General features: G+C 45.5%; 1 protein-coding gene across 1 annotated transcript in view; it reads right to left on the bottom strand.

Moving 5' to 3' along the window:
* SEC24D (SEC24 homolog D, COPII coat complex component) overlaps positions 1 to 13,390 on the bottom strand; it is a 116,266-nt gene that overhangs the window by 100,781 nt on the left and 2,095 nt on the right. The window contains exons 2-3 of the mRNA XM_004715952.3: positions 12,380 to 12,538; positions 1,366 to 1,495 (exon numbers count right to left, since the gene is read on the bottom strand). Of these exons, the coding sequence (XP_004716009.1) occupies positions 1,366 to 1,495; positions 12,380 to 12,497 (248 nt within the window). The 5' untranslated portion in view covers positions 12,498 to 12,538. The remainder of the gene's footprint in view (positions 1 to 1,365; positions 1,496 to 12,379; positions 12,539 to 13,390) is intronic.

The following is a 13,390-nucleotide window of genomic DNA, read 5'->3' as shown; positions in this document are numbered from 1 at the left end:
CTGCAGACAAGGGATTCTGATCAGAAGATTCGGGCTCCTAGCAACCTTACAGGACAGAGCAGAATTGCCCCATAGGGTTTCCCAGGCTGCAAATCTCAATGACGTTTTTCTCCTACAAAGCAGCTGATGGGTTTGAACGGTACACCTTTTGGTTAGCAGCTGACTACTTTAACCAGAGCTTCTTACCAGTATCACAGTGCTAGTTAATTAATGAACCAGAGAGGCTTCGGGATTCTTTTTGATTTGCCCTTCCCCCACCTCTTCAGGCACATCCCTAAGGCTCTTTTGACTTCTTGTTCTTAGCTCGACCCGCGATTAAACGTCCGTGCAACAACTGAGGTGCTTCCTCTGTCATCCCTGCTTTAACCTTGCCTCTGACTCCCAGCCCCAACTCCCGTTGAAAATGCTGTCATGACAAATGAGAGCCGCGAGAGGCATCAAGCTCATAATGTCCTGCAGGAGAATCAACTTGATCTTAAAAAGCCCAGAGGGAGTTTCCTACTAGCAGGGCTTGCAAGGTAATTGAGTGGCTTCACTGTTAGCAGGGTCTAGGCCACATTTGGGGGTCACTTCCCTAGCCCCCAGCCTACCAACCTTCAAAAGGAACATGGGAAAAGAGGCCTCTGGGTAATCCTGGGAAAGATTCCAAAGTAAACACTGCTTAGCACTGCTTTAGCTCTGGCTCCCCGCAGCAACTCTTCACAGGACAAATAATAATGGATTTTCAGCAGGGGACGTGTGATGCTGACTTCCTTCCCAGGGACACAGTCCCTACTGGGTTGAGGGCGCGACACACCTCATACCTCGGCTTCTGCAGGGCTGCCTCCAATGTCTTCCATCTTCATTTATTATAAACACAAGATGTGTTTCTGTGTTGTTTCACCATAGCCTTCACTGGCATCTATAGCCTTCCCATGCCAAATCTACAGTCTTGATCACTGGCCCCAATCTAGGTTAATTCTAAAACATACGTCGGAAGCATCCATTGCCACTGAGCTCAAGTCTATACAGATTCAAGAAAATAGCATGCTCTGAAATAATGAGGGATACAAAGCTATAGAACATCTGGAATAATACAAAGCTATAGAACATCTCTAAACTGGGTAGAACCCAGCACAAAAATGTATGATATTCATGCAAAATAATTTTTCTACCAATTGAAACATGTGATAATAATCTATATTTTTCCCCCTTCCGAATTCTTCTAAATGCTTAGTTTCCTAGGGCAATTGTCCTGCTACCTTTTCAATCATGTAGATGTCCACAAGAGGTCAAACTTTCAGCTATCAACAGGTAAGTGTAGAAGGTACTTCTCAGACAATTGAGTAGATTTTATCAAGGAAGGTCTGGATTCATCAAGCTCACCTTTGGGGTGGATGCCCAGACGCATGAGCTCCATTCTGACCAAACTGATGGGTTCCAGGAGGTGGGGGGCCTGGAGGCAGCATCCCCCCAGGAGTAGCAGCTCCCAAGGGCCCTGATGGCTTCATCATATCTGCAACAAAAGGGCACATATTTAGAAGAGTATGGCACTGACCTGTAAAAAGAAAGAAACCGAGGTTAAAAAAATAAACTAGACGGTGTTAAGACGAAGTCTCCCTCTGAACTTGCTTGAACTACTAACTGCAGACCTGGCAATGAGGCCTTTGGCTCACAGTTAGAATCCTTGCCTTCCAAGAAGAAGACCTGGTTTGGCAATGAGCCGTAAGCATAGCTACCACCCACCTATCGGTGGGGGCCCCATGGTGCTATCACGTTAGACAGATTTCCGTGGAGCTTCCAGAAAAGAAAACTAGGAAGAAAGGCCTGCTGATCTTCATCTGAAAAGTCAGCTAATTAAACTTTATGGAGCACAATGATATAATCGGAAACTGACCATGTGCATGGCACAGGACCGAGAATCGCTTCCTTCCGCTGTGCCTGGGGCCATGAGGAGTCAGGGCTAACTCGACACCATGGAGCTACCTGCCCGTGGCTTTGGGCATCACCATTTGGCTACCATAATGATAAGAGAGCAGGGGAAAGGACTATTTTTAACACTAAACAGAAATTAAAACAAGGAAAAAGCTTCACATCTGGTATGATGTGATACGAAACATGAAAGGATCCAGAAAAAAAACACTGAGTTGGATACTGGGAAAAACATCTGGAAAAAGAGAATCAGAAAGGAAAGAGTATCCCAACACCAACTATGGAAAATAAGCCCGCAAAACAAAAGAGCCTTCGAAACAGTCTATTGTCACTGAAGCTCAAGCAATGGAAACGAAGAGCAGTAACTGGACCTTTAACAAATGAAAAGCACCTCCTTTGGAAGTTGATAATTTATTTCTCCAGGGTCCCAAACAGTTGAAGGACAAGCATTTGAGGGACTGCTCAAGTCCTCAAACAAAATGCAGCATCACATACAATTAGTACATGCTCCCAGCAGCCAGTGTGTTTTCACTTATAAGGAGCTCTTCTCAAATAGACTGCCAACACTTCGCTTGAAGATTGCTTTCGGTCATTAATAGTTTTCTTCTTCTAGCGACGGCATAGGCTAGCTGGCAGTGGGTTTGGTTCTGGTTTGAGAGAAACGGTGGTGTAGGAGGACAATCTTTGGGCTTGGCTTGGAGCAGTTCGACTCCTGCTTTTTTTTACTAGGAATCACAGGACGCTGAGCAAGAACTTTGGGGACTTAAGCTTCCTCTGATAAAAAAGGCTTAATTACTTAACTTGTGATACTTTAAAAAAAAAATAGGCATGATTCTTCTATTTGTTGTCTCTACTCCAGTTCCATTTACCTAGTTTGTGACCCCAGCTGCTGCTGCCACCTCCTTCTCCCCCTCCTATAGCATGGTCGTCCCTGACCTCCTAACTGCCTCCTGCAAATGGCCCCATCTGACTTCAGGACAGCATTGCACATTCAACATCTCCTTTCTTCTGTTCTCTTCCTCTGCTGTTAGGCTCTCAAGTGGATTCCTACTCAGAGTAACTATATGTTCAACTGACCAGCACACTGTCAGGTCCCGCACCGTTCTCCGCTCCGTGATTGTACTTGAGCCCATGGTTGCAGCCCTCTCCAGTCAGCTCACGGGGGTGGGGGGGCTGGGGGCGGGGGGTCTTCCTCTTCTTCAGTGACATCGGCTTTACCAGGCATGAGGTCTTTCTCCAGGAGAGGATGTCACGGAGTCCGTGTGTGCAAGGAGCATTCTGCGGTACTTCCGTTCTCCTGGCAGTCCATGGTAAATTCAAGATACTTTTCCAACACCATAATTCAAAGACATCACATCTTTTTGGGTCTTCCTTCTTCAGTGTCTACTTTTCACACGCATATGAAAAGACCACTGCTCGGATCAGGCACATTTCTGTCCTCAGAGTGACATCGGTGCTTTTAAGTGTCATAAAGAGGTCTACTGTGGCAGTATTTCCCTCTGCAACAGGACGTCTGCTTTTTCAACTGCTGCTTCCATACGCACTGATTGAGGATCCAAGTAAAACAAAATCCTTGACAATTTTGATATTTTCCACTTATCTTCCTCTAGACAGTCTCATTCCTCCCAAATAGCAAGTGAGCTGACTAGACAATGCTGTGATCATCCATAAGGAGTTTATTAGCCTGTCATCATAATTCTTGGGAGAGAATGCTTTCAGATGCTTGGGCATTGTAAAATGGTCTGTAATTAGTGAAGTGGCAACTTTCAGGAATAATATTATTGAAATTTTTACAAAGCTTTCTTCCCTTACAATGGGATTCCCTATGTTTAGGAAATTACTTGAATTGACTCTGCATTGTCCTGTTTAGTAACGTTTCATATGCTAAGGCCAAAAATAATAGAAAGCTGTTAGTGGCATGGTCCTGTAGTTCGAACATTCTGTTGGGTCACCTTTCTGTGAAATGGTTGTTGTATGGTGGTGGCTTGTGTGTTGCTGTGATGCTGGAAGCTATGTCACTGGTATTGCAAATGGCAGCAGGGTCACGCAGAATGAACAGGTTTCAGTGGAGCTTCTAGACTAAGAGCAGACAATGAAGGACACAGCTCCCCACTTGGGAGGAAGGAGCCACTAAAAACCTTAGGCACCCACTGATCACAGACACATTTTCACACATTTTGTTTGAAACAAACCCATGCATGCACAAACTGGAATCCTAGTGGCAATACTTTCTGAGTCACTCTCATTTATTATTTATTGCACAACAAATACAATTGCGATAAACATACAAGTTGGTTTGGGGGACAGATAGAAACTAAGAGTAGATGTTAGTAAGTCAGAGTATGTAGATATAAAAACCACCCTGATCAGGTTTCACACCCTTAGCACTATTGGCATTTGGGACCAGACAAGCATTTGTTGTGAGGAGGGCCGGGGGCCGGGGGTAATCATTGTGCAATGTAAGATGTTTCCCAGGATTCATGGCCTCTACCCACTAGATGCTAAAGACAACCAGCAATGTTTTGAAACATGTCTCTTGGGGACAAACTGCTCTACATAAAACTTTCATATATAAGAAATTAAAAATATTTTAATTTCTTGAGTAAATTAAAATTGATTTTCCTCAACAACCCTCACATATCTATGGGAACAGAATCAGAAAACTGGGCATAGCTGTAAGACACAAATCTTACTAAAACGTGTACTTTGTATTTTTGGAGACTAACTCCATAGCAATGATTCAACCTCAAGCATTTATTCGACACACATTTAACATGGTTTTCAGGCACTAAAAGCTCCTGTGGACGAGACAACCATGTAAACAAATAATTACTGTGCAGTGTGTTGTAGCTGTAAGATGCATAGGGACTACCTAACTCTTCCCAGGGGAACCAACAAGCGTTCCAAGAGGAACAGCCTCTGTGAGCTGACCTTGAAGGGCCAACAGGAGTGCTTTTAGGCAGATGCGGAGATTCCAGCAAGAAGGAAAAGTCTGAACAGAGACTTGAGACAGTGTGGCGTGATCAAGGGCTGGCAAGAGGTTCAGCGTGGAACCACTGTCTGGGAAAGTGGCCAGAGCGGAGGTCGTCCCTGCTGTTGGAGTTGGACAGCAAAGGCCTGTGTGTCATTTGGACTCTATTCCCAGGGCAAAGGGGAGTCAGTATCATTGTTATCTGCACAGTCAGAGCCTCCTCTTGGTCACAAGACTGGCATTTAAAAAAGTGAACAGAGAGAAAAAGAATTAAGGTCTATAGCAGTGGTTCTCAACCTTCCTAATGCTGCGACCCTTTAATACAGTTCCTCATGTTGCAGTGACGCCCCAACCATAAAAATTATTTTTGTTGCTACTTCATCACTGTCATTTTGCGACCATTATGAATCGGGCGACCTCTGTGAAAGGTCGTTCTACCCCCAAAGGGGTCGTGACCCACAGGTTGAGAGCCGCTGGTGCATAGGGACCACTGTGAGTATTTTAGTAGGGAAGGGGCACCACATTGTGAGAAAGAACGAAGTATTACTATCTGAAGCCACAAGTTGGCATTTAATACACTGGCAGAGGCTGTAGACGCTCTTCACCATCACCACCGATGACGTTAATTGAACTCATTGTGACTCCATGTGGGCTACAGGGTGGCCATGGCTGTGACCTTGCAGAAGCACACAACAAGGCCCTTCTTCCAAGGTGGCTCTTGCTGGACCTGAACTGCTAACCTTCCACTTGGAAGCTTTTACAGCAATGGAGAGCTCCCCGAGGCCAGCTTGCTGGGAGCCGCTGAGTCGATTTCAACTCATGGCAAACCCATGTGACAAGAGCAGAATTGCCCCACCGGACTTTCTAGGCTGTCATCTGACCCAAAGCCTCACCACAGAAAAGCATACCTTGAATTTGCTATTCAATCTGGTCAACCAAAACCATAATTAAATAACCATTTGTGGGGAAAGAAAATGTTTATCTAAAATAAACAAAGATACGCTCTGAATGGCGTGTATAAGTAGCCTCTCCATCCCCCACAGTCCCTCCCCTAGTTCTAGAACACAAGTCCTTCTGGTCTCTCAGCTTCCACAACAGCTGGCAATGTCTGGGACATTTTGCTTTACCCCAACTGGAGACAAGGTATGTGACTAGCCTCTAGTAGGCAGAAGCTAAGAATGGTCCTCAATATACTACAGCGTCCCAGGCAACAAAGAAGGATCTGGTTCCAAAGGCCAACAGTGCTGAAGTTGAGAAGCCTTGCTCTAGACAGCAGAGTGCTTAGCCCTGGTCCCTGTAGCTCGTCCTAAAACGCACATCTTGATCATGCCCCTCCCAGGTAAAAAGGCTTCATTGGCACCCTAACACGAAAAAGCCACGTCAGTTGCTGTGAATCAATTTCAGCTCAGGGTAAGCCCATGTGTTTCAGAGCTGACTATCTTCACCACCACCGGATGCTGTGACGTTACCTGAACTCACTGTGATTCCAATTACTTCAGCAGAGAACTGAGGGCTACAGGGTTTGCCTGGCTGGGCCCTTTCAGAAGCATATCGCAAGACCTTTCTTCCATGGGCGGGCTGGAGCCATCACCTTTTGGCTGGCAGCTCAGCACTTAACTGTTAGTACTACCCAAAACTTTTTGGTGGCGTCCTTCCTTCTGACCTTAAAGCAGTGGTTCTCAGCCTGTGGGTCGTGTCCCCTTGGGGGGCGGAACAACCCTTTCACAGGGGTCGCCTGACTCATAACAGTAGCAAATTTACAGTGATGAAGTAGCAATAAAAACAATTTTTATAGTTCGGGGAGCCACCACAACATGAGGAACTGTATTCAAGGGTTGCGGCATTAGGAAGGTTGAGAACCACTGCCTTAAAGTCTTAGTTCCTTAAGACGGTGCCATTTCCCCTCTGAGACCAACCCTCACTCTTTACACTCTTCCCCAGTTATGGGAAAGGTCCTCAAGGAAGGCACCTCTTCTCCTCCAGCAAGCTGCCTCCTTCCCCGACAAGCTCTCACTCAGGTTTTGGTCTTTCCCTCAACAAGATCTGCTTCACCCCTAAGGCCTGGTTCGATGCCCTTGCCATGAGCTTCCACAACTTCCTTCATCACAGTGTTTGCCCCTGAAGTCAGCTGACTTACTGCATTTCCCATTGGGCAACCCCCACTGGGCGGAGAGAGCAGTGGGGGTTTCCGTGGCAGAATGCCTGCCTTCTAGGTTGAGACCCAGGTTTGATTCCTGGCCAGTGCACTTCAAGCACAGCTACTACAGCCACTACCTACCTCTTAGTGGAGGCTTGCATGGACGGAGTGCAGCCGAGCTTCCGGACAAAGACAGACACAGGAAAAAGACTTGGTGATCTACATCCCAGACCAGCCAGTGGCAACCCTCTAGAACACAATGACTCCACCCATTCTGCACGGAGTCACCATGGGCGGGGGCCTGACTAGATGGCAGCTAAGAGCAGCAACATAAGGTCTCGGATCAGGCTTATTTTACTCTTTGTTCTAACACGGGTATCAAACATTTTACTCAATAAATCTGTTAGGTCTGTCTTCACACAAGACTACAAAAGACAAAAGACAGACCGACTGCCGACAAGTCCATTCTGACCCACAGTGACCTTCAGGGCAGAGCACACTGCTTCCTAGGGTTTCCAAGGTGGCAACTCTATGGGAGCAGGCAGGCTCATCTTTCTCCCACAAGGTGGCTAGTAGATTTGAACTGCAGATCTCGAGGCAGCAGCCTGATGCAGAGCACTGGCTTGACAGAAAACACAATTACTAGCCACAAACGGAGATACGGCATGTGAGAAGTACGAAGCAAGCCCTGGCCAGCTCTAGGATCACAGCTGGGCTGCCTGAGTCTGACAGAAACCTTCATAGGCACCGCCACAAGAGTGGACCGTAAGACCTAGAATGACTCTGAGATAAAAGAATGGAGGCTGGCGTAGTTGGGTGACAGCTCTAACTAAACAAAACACCGTAGTGTATAGAACGATATAGCACAGAGTATGATAGCCTAGTATCAACTAGGGAGAAAGGTTTAAACCCAACCATGAAGAATTCACTTCAACAACATTGGTAAACACCAGAACACTTCGCTGCAGCAGCTTATCCTTCAACGAATTCACGGAAGAGACACTTAATGAGCATCTTCTCTGCTTCAGACACATCGATTATTACACAATGGGTCTTGTGTACATAGACTTGAAGTCTACCCAGATGCTATGCCAACAAGAGAAGAGGGCTTCTCATTAAGTTTGAAGGGGAATATTGGTCAGAAAATGCCTCCAGGCATTATAATCGAGTCCCAAGGTGAATGCATCCTCTGGAAGTCACTGTGAAACAGCAGGGACTGGCTTGAAGACTGACAGCACCAGAGAAAGGGCTAGTCATGAGGAGACTTTTAGGTCTCCAGGTGAGAGAGGGCGGTTCTGACCGGGGAGCGAGAGAGCACTGGGGCGGAGAGATGTCTACAGGACGCTAACAGAATCGGAGTGGCCCCAATTCTCCAATGTGAACTGAATGAAATAAAAGAAAGGTTATGTTTTTCTGAAAAAGTGAAGTTTCTGAATAGGATGAGTGAATAAAAACTAGGGGGGAAAAGTATGTTTTGTTTTTTTTTTAAATTCCGAGTTGTTTGGGGCATAACAAGTTCATTATGTTTACATAATTGGGGGACAATGGAAATACCGGCCTGGCGAACAGGAGAGGCACCCTGGGCTGGAGAAATAGATCTGAGAGCATAGCAGTCAATATGGAACGAGGTGCGTGGATGGAGGGACATGAGTGGATGGGGGGAAACTTGACAAAGTTTTAAGAGTAGAAGAGACATCAAGATAGAACTTAGAGATAAAAAGAAGAGCACATCAGATAGAAGGTGGGTCCTTGGAAAGAGATGTCCAGGAAGCAAGCAAAAACCAGCAGAAGGACAGTATCCTTGAAATCAAAGGAGGAGAGAATTTTAGAAGAAGGAGAAAATGAAAGTACTAAATAGTGTCAAAGACGATAGAGAACACGATACTATATCTACTGCTTTGGGTCCCAGGCCACGCATGACCACAGTGAGACCACTGGCAGGGTGGGTGGGGATGCACCGGCGTGGAGTTAAGGAGAGAAGGAAGACAGAACTACGATCTCTAGCAAGATCAGCACTTGTTAGCAGATGGCCATACAGAGAGGAAGGACGCGTAAATAATACAGAGGGTCATACTCAGGTGTGTCCTAAGGCTGTCACATGTTTGACTGCAGTCAGGGACCTGACTCCATCACATAGAGGCTGTGTGATCTTGGACTCATCATATTATCCTCGATCAGGGGTTCTCAGCCTTCCTCATGCTGCAACCCTTTCATACAGTTCTTCCTGTGGTGGTAGCCCTCAACCATAAAATCATTTTCGTTGCTATTTCATAACTGTAATTTTGCTAGAGTTATAAATGGGGCGATTCCTGTGAAAGGGTCATTCAATCCCCAAAGGGGGTCGCGACCCACGGGTTGAGAACCGCTGTCCTAGATATTCCATTCCCTTCGCTGCACAATGAGGCTAATAACCTAAGACAGAGGGTTGTGTGAGGATTAATTAAGATAAGACACAGAAAACTTTTAGGACAGTTTGGGTACATGGTAAATACAAAAAGGAATAGTTTATAATTACGTGAAGGTTAAGAGGAGATGAACTATCGAACTTTCTAGAAATGGCAGAAAAACTGGTGGCTTCCAAAGGGTCCTGAGAGGTTTGATTATAAACGTCTGGTGGAAGATGCAGTCTAGATATGAGGAGGGATGCCTCAAGTCTTCAAATGTAGGGGGACACAAGAAACTGACACTGAACATATTCTGCAGCAAACTGCCTGTGGTTGCTAACATCAAGCTTTCCCACAGGGCTGGGTTCTCCCCTCACTGACTGCACTCTCTACTCTCTCTGGATGCTATTCAGATATCTAGCCTATATTCCAGGTATTGACTCAATCCAAGTGGGCCCCAAGAGTTACTCATTGAGTTCTACATAGCCCACTTCCACAAACAATTTGATTCGAACTCCCCAGCATTTTCTCAAGTTTCAGGAGTTCTATTACCCAAAAACTTTCAGGGAGCTGGGAACCAGCATGTCTGAAACAAGCTTCACGCCTGTTCCCTGAAGCTTGGTCCCTCTGGAAAAGGGTGCAGCTTCATGACGTCAGATTTTATCAGAAACATAGTTGTTGGGCACTGCATGACTATTTTTATTCCCTACTTCTGCCCTTAACACCAAGACTCGCTGCTGGGTACCATATTGTAACAGACGACCAATGTTGCTGAATAAGTATTTCAAGCAAGACCATGTTTGGCATTATTACTGCTGAATAATCTTTAGTGTGAGAGTCTAATATTTTTCTAATAGGAAATCATTTGTATAATACTATTGTCAAGACACTTTGGCCATTCTGATACATCTATGCAACGGAATAGTACTCATTCAGGAGGAGACACAAAGTCTCGATCCGTGCTACAATATGGATACATCTTAAAGAAATTCTGCAGAGTGAGGTAAGTCAATAACAAAGGGACAAATATAGTGTGACCTCACTTATTAAAAAAAAATACAAGAAAAGGTAAATGTACAGAGACTAATGCTTACCAGTGGTCACCAAGGGCAGAATAACCCCCAAAGACCCATGACCACAAGTCAGTTCCAACTCATAGCGACCCTATAGGGCAGAGAACTGCCCCTCTGGGTTTCCCAGACTGTAAACCTTTTCTGGGAGCAGAAAAACTCATCTTTCTTCCAAGGAGCAGACTGCTGGAGTTGAACTGCTGACCTTATGGTTAGTAGCCCAATGCATAACTCACTATGCTAGTAAGGGTCCTTAAGGGCAAGACAGAGGGGGTTATTTCTTCTGGAGTACTGACTTTGAATTTACGCTGAAAAAATCATTTCATTGCTTGAAGGCAGCAACGCACTGTCAATTATTTCACGTGCACCTGTAAAAAGTTTAATGGGTCACAGTTGGGTGGGAGATGTCTGTGCAACAACAAAGAGTAGTTGCTGAGGCTGCTGACACACAACTACACACATCATGGAATGTGGGCCCTTGGTTTGGAGACTGAAGTTCACAGTTTCAGCTAATTGGCCTAATAATGTGTTTAGTGCTTCTCTTCTACCACATAGTTGGTTGTGTGGTGCCTAGGGCCTTAAAGCTCGCCCGCAGTTATTCAAGGCACAACAATTGGTCTCTATACTCTAGGAACAACAGAGGAAAGAGTCAGGAACAGGAGGTGGATGTGGAAGGTGTGGCTAATTGCCCCATGCACAACTGCCTCTTTTGCCATGAAAACAGGACCGGACAGTGCTTTGTTACCGTTAGTGGACATTTTGATCGGATTCTATAGAAGAATGCAATCAAAAAGGGAGAAATGCAGAAGAGGCCTTTAAATTCCTAAGAATTCAAATTTCAGTAGCGCCATGGGGGCTGGATAAACCCCTGAGACGACTGCCCTGAGATAACTTTTGAACCTTAGATGGAAGCTGTCCCCTCAGGTCTTCCTTTGGAGTGTATGGCAGGGGAGGTTTGGGGGAAAGGGGTAGCTAATCACCATGAGTACAAAAATGAAGAAAACGTTCTACAATGGACCGTGATGGTCACAGTACAACTGTTCTTGATGTGATCAGACTATTGAATTGTATGATGTGTGAAATATATGGCAATAATGCTGTTGGGAAAAACAAAAACCCCAACAGTAGTGTAGCCCCATTAGTATAGAATGTCTGCGTGGTCATTATGCTCCTTTAAGAGCTGCCAGTATGGAATCGGACGGACAACTGCAAAGAGCAGGCAGAAACCTTACGGGGCAGTGAGTTCATGAGAATGGGGCAGGAACAGCTCAGAAGGGGAGAGTGAGAACGGCACACAACCCAAAGAAGGCAATCAATATCACGGAGGTAGACATGTAAAAACTGTTGAACTGGTGCTTGTTTTTGCTATGTATATTGACAATAACAAAAGATGAAGCAAACTACTTTAGCTTTTACAAATCTTGCTAATTCACAGTTCTAGTAGGGTAGGGGTTACCCATTAGGCTGCTAAATGCAAGGTCAGCAGTTCAAAACTACCAGCTGCTCCCTGGGAGAAAGATGAGGCTTTCTGCTCTCCTCCTTACGGTCTCGGAAACCCCCAGGGGCAGTGCCATCCTGTCCTGGAGGGTCACTGTCAGTTGGAATTGACTCGATGGCAGATGGCAGTGAGGGTTTTCCTTTGCTGCTGCTGTTTTGGAATGAACAGTCCATGCAAGTCTATCAGTAAAAGCAAAACACTCAGAAAAACGTCTCTGCCTTTAATCTATATTTGAGAACCAAGCATGGAGTAGTCCATGCAACAGCCAAGTTGTGATGTGGGTTTCTTTTCCACATCACCCTATAATCTCAAGCAAACGCATCATAAGGTAACCATAAAAGGCGCTCAGGGTTATTTTCAGCCTTAGAAGTCAATAATCACATAGAAGTCAAAATAAAGTGTACTCACTTGGTGGAGAGGCTGTGTGTGACGGGTCACCATAGTGTCCGTAATGTGGTGGTGAAAGGCCTATTCCAGGTTGGGCCTGAGAGTAGGGGGGTGTAGCCACATAACCTTGTTGACTCATTTTGAAAATAGCATTCCAAAGGATAGCTCCTCAAAAGAATCCTGAAATAGGAAGGAGGGAGAAGGGGAGAGGTGAAGTCAACAAGAATGCTCTCAAAAGGAAAAACGAAGAATAAATGTGGGTGACGGTTAGAGAAGAGGTATAATCATCAGAAGCATTAGGCGTCTTCATAGGATACAATACTGTACGTCACCACCTTCTCCCCTCCAGCACACCTATAAAGAGTTCTGTAGGACTCAGTAAATGATTTCAACAATCCTGGGCAAATTCTCTGTTATACCTGGATCCCAACTGCCAATTGCTTTGGTGCCCATGGCCCCAGTTCCACACTGACAATGATCTTACTGCATCCCATTGGCTAGTCAGCATAATCACCACCCATCCACTGCCACAGTCACTTCTGACTCACACGTAGGGTTTCTGACTCTAGGTCTGCAATCAGATGTGCTGTGTCTTTTCCAGTGTTCTCCTGCTTAGTCACCTTAAACAGGCAGTTGGGATAAAGAGAACCCAAGAATCCAACAAGTAGAGCAGAAGAAAAAGGCATTGACAGGGAGTTAGTCGATGAGTCACCATTTAACCAAGCCAAGTGGCAGCTTACAACCAGGAGAGTTGTCAGTGGTTTCTCAACGATGTCAGAATTCCCTTCCAATTTAAATGCTATCCTGTCTCTGAGAACATATGCATCTGAACGTGAGAAACTACTGGGGGGGGGGCGGCGCGGAGTGCGCTTGGAGGTACACAGACTTGCAAATCCAATGGACTCATCTTGACTCTACTCAGAATGTAATCATCCAATTTGCTTTAATTTTTTTCATCTTTACAAGTTTTCAAAAGAGATACAGTGAACCCTCGCCACTTAGCGCTTCGACTTCCGCGGCTTCACTCTATCG

The sequence above is a fragment of the Echinops telfairi genome, unplaced genomic scaffold (assembly GCF_000313985.2).
Source record: "Echinops telfairi isolate 266 unplaced genomic scaffold, ASM31398v2 ScPeMD7_5927;HRSCAF=6808, whole genome shotgun sequence".
Lineage (NCBI taxonomy): Eukaryota > Metazoa > Chordata > Mammalia > Afrosoricida > Tenrecidae > Echinops > Echinops telfairi.
Note: the sequence above shows the minus strand (reverse complement) of the source record. Positions and strands in the feature narration are given on the sequence as shown.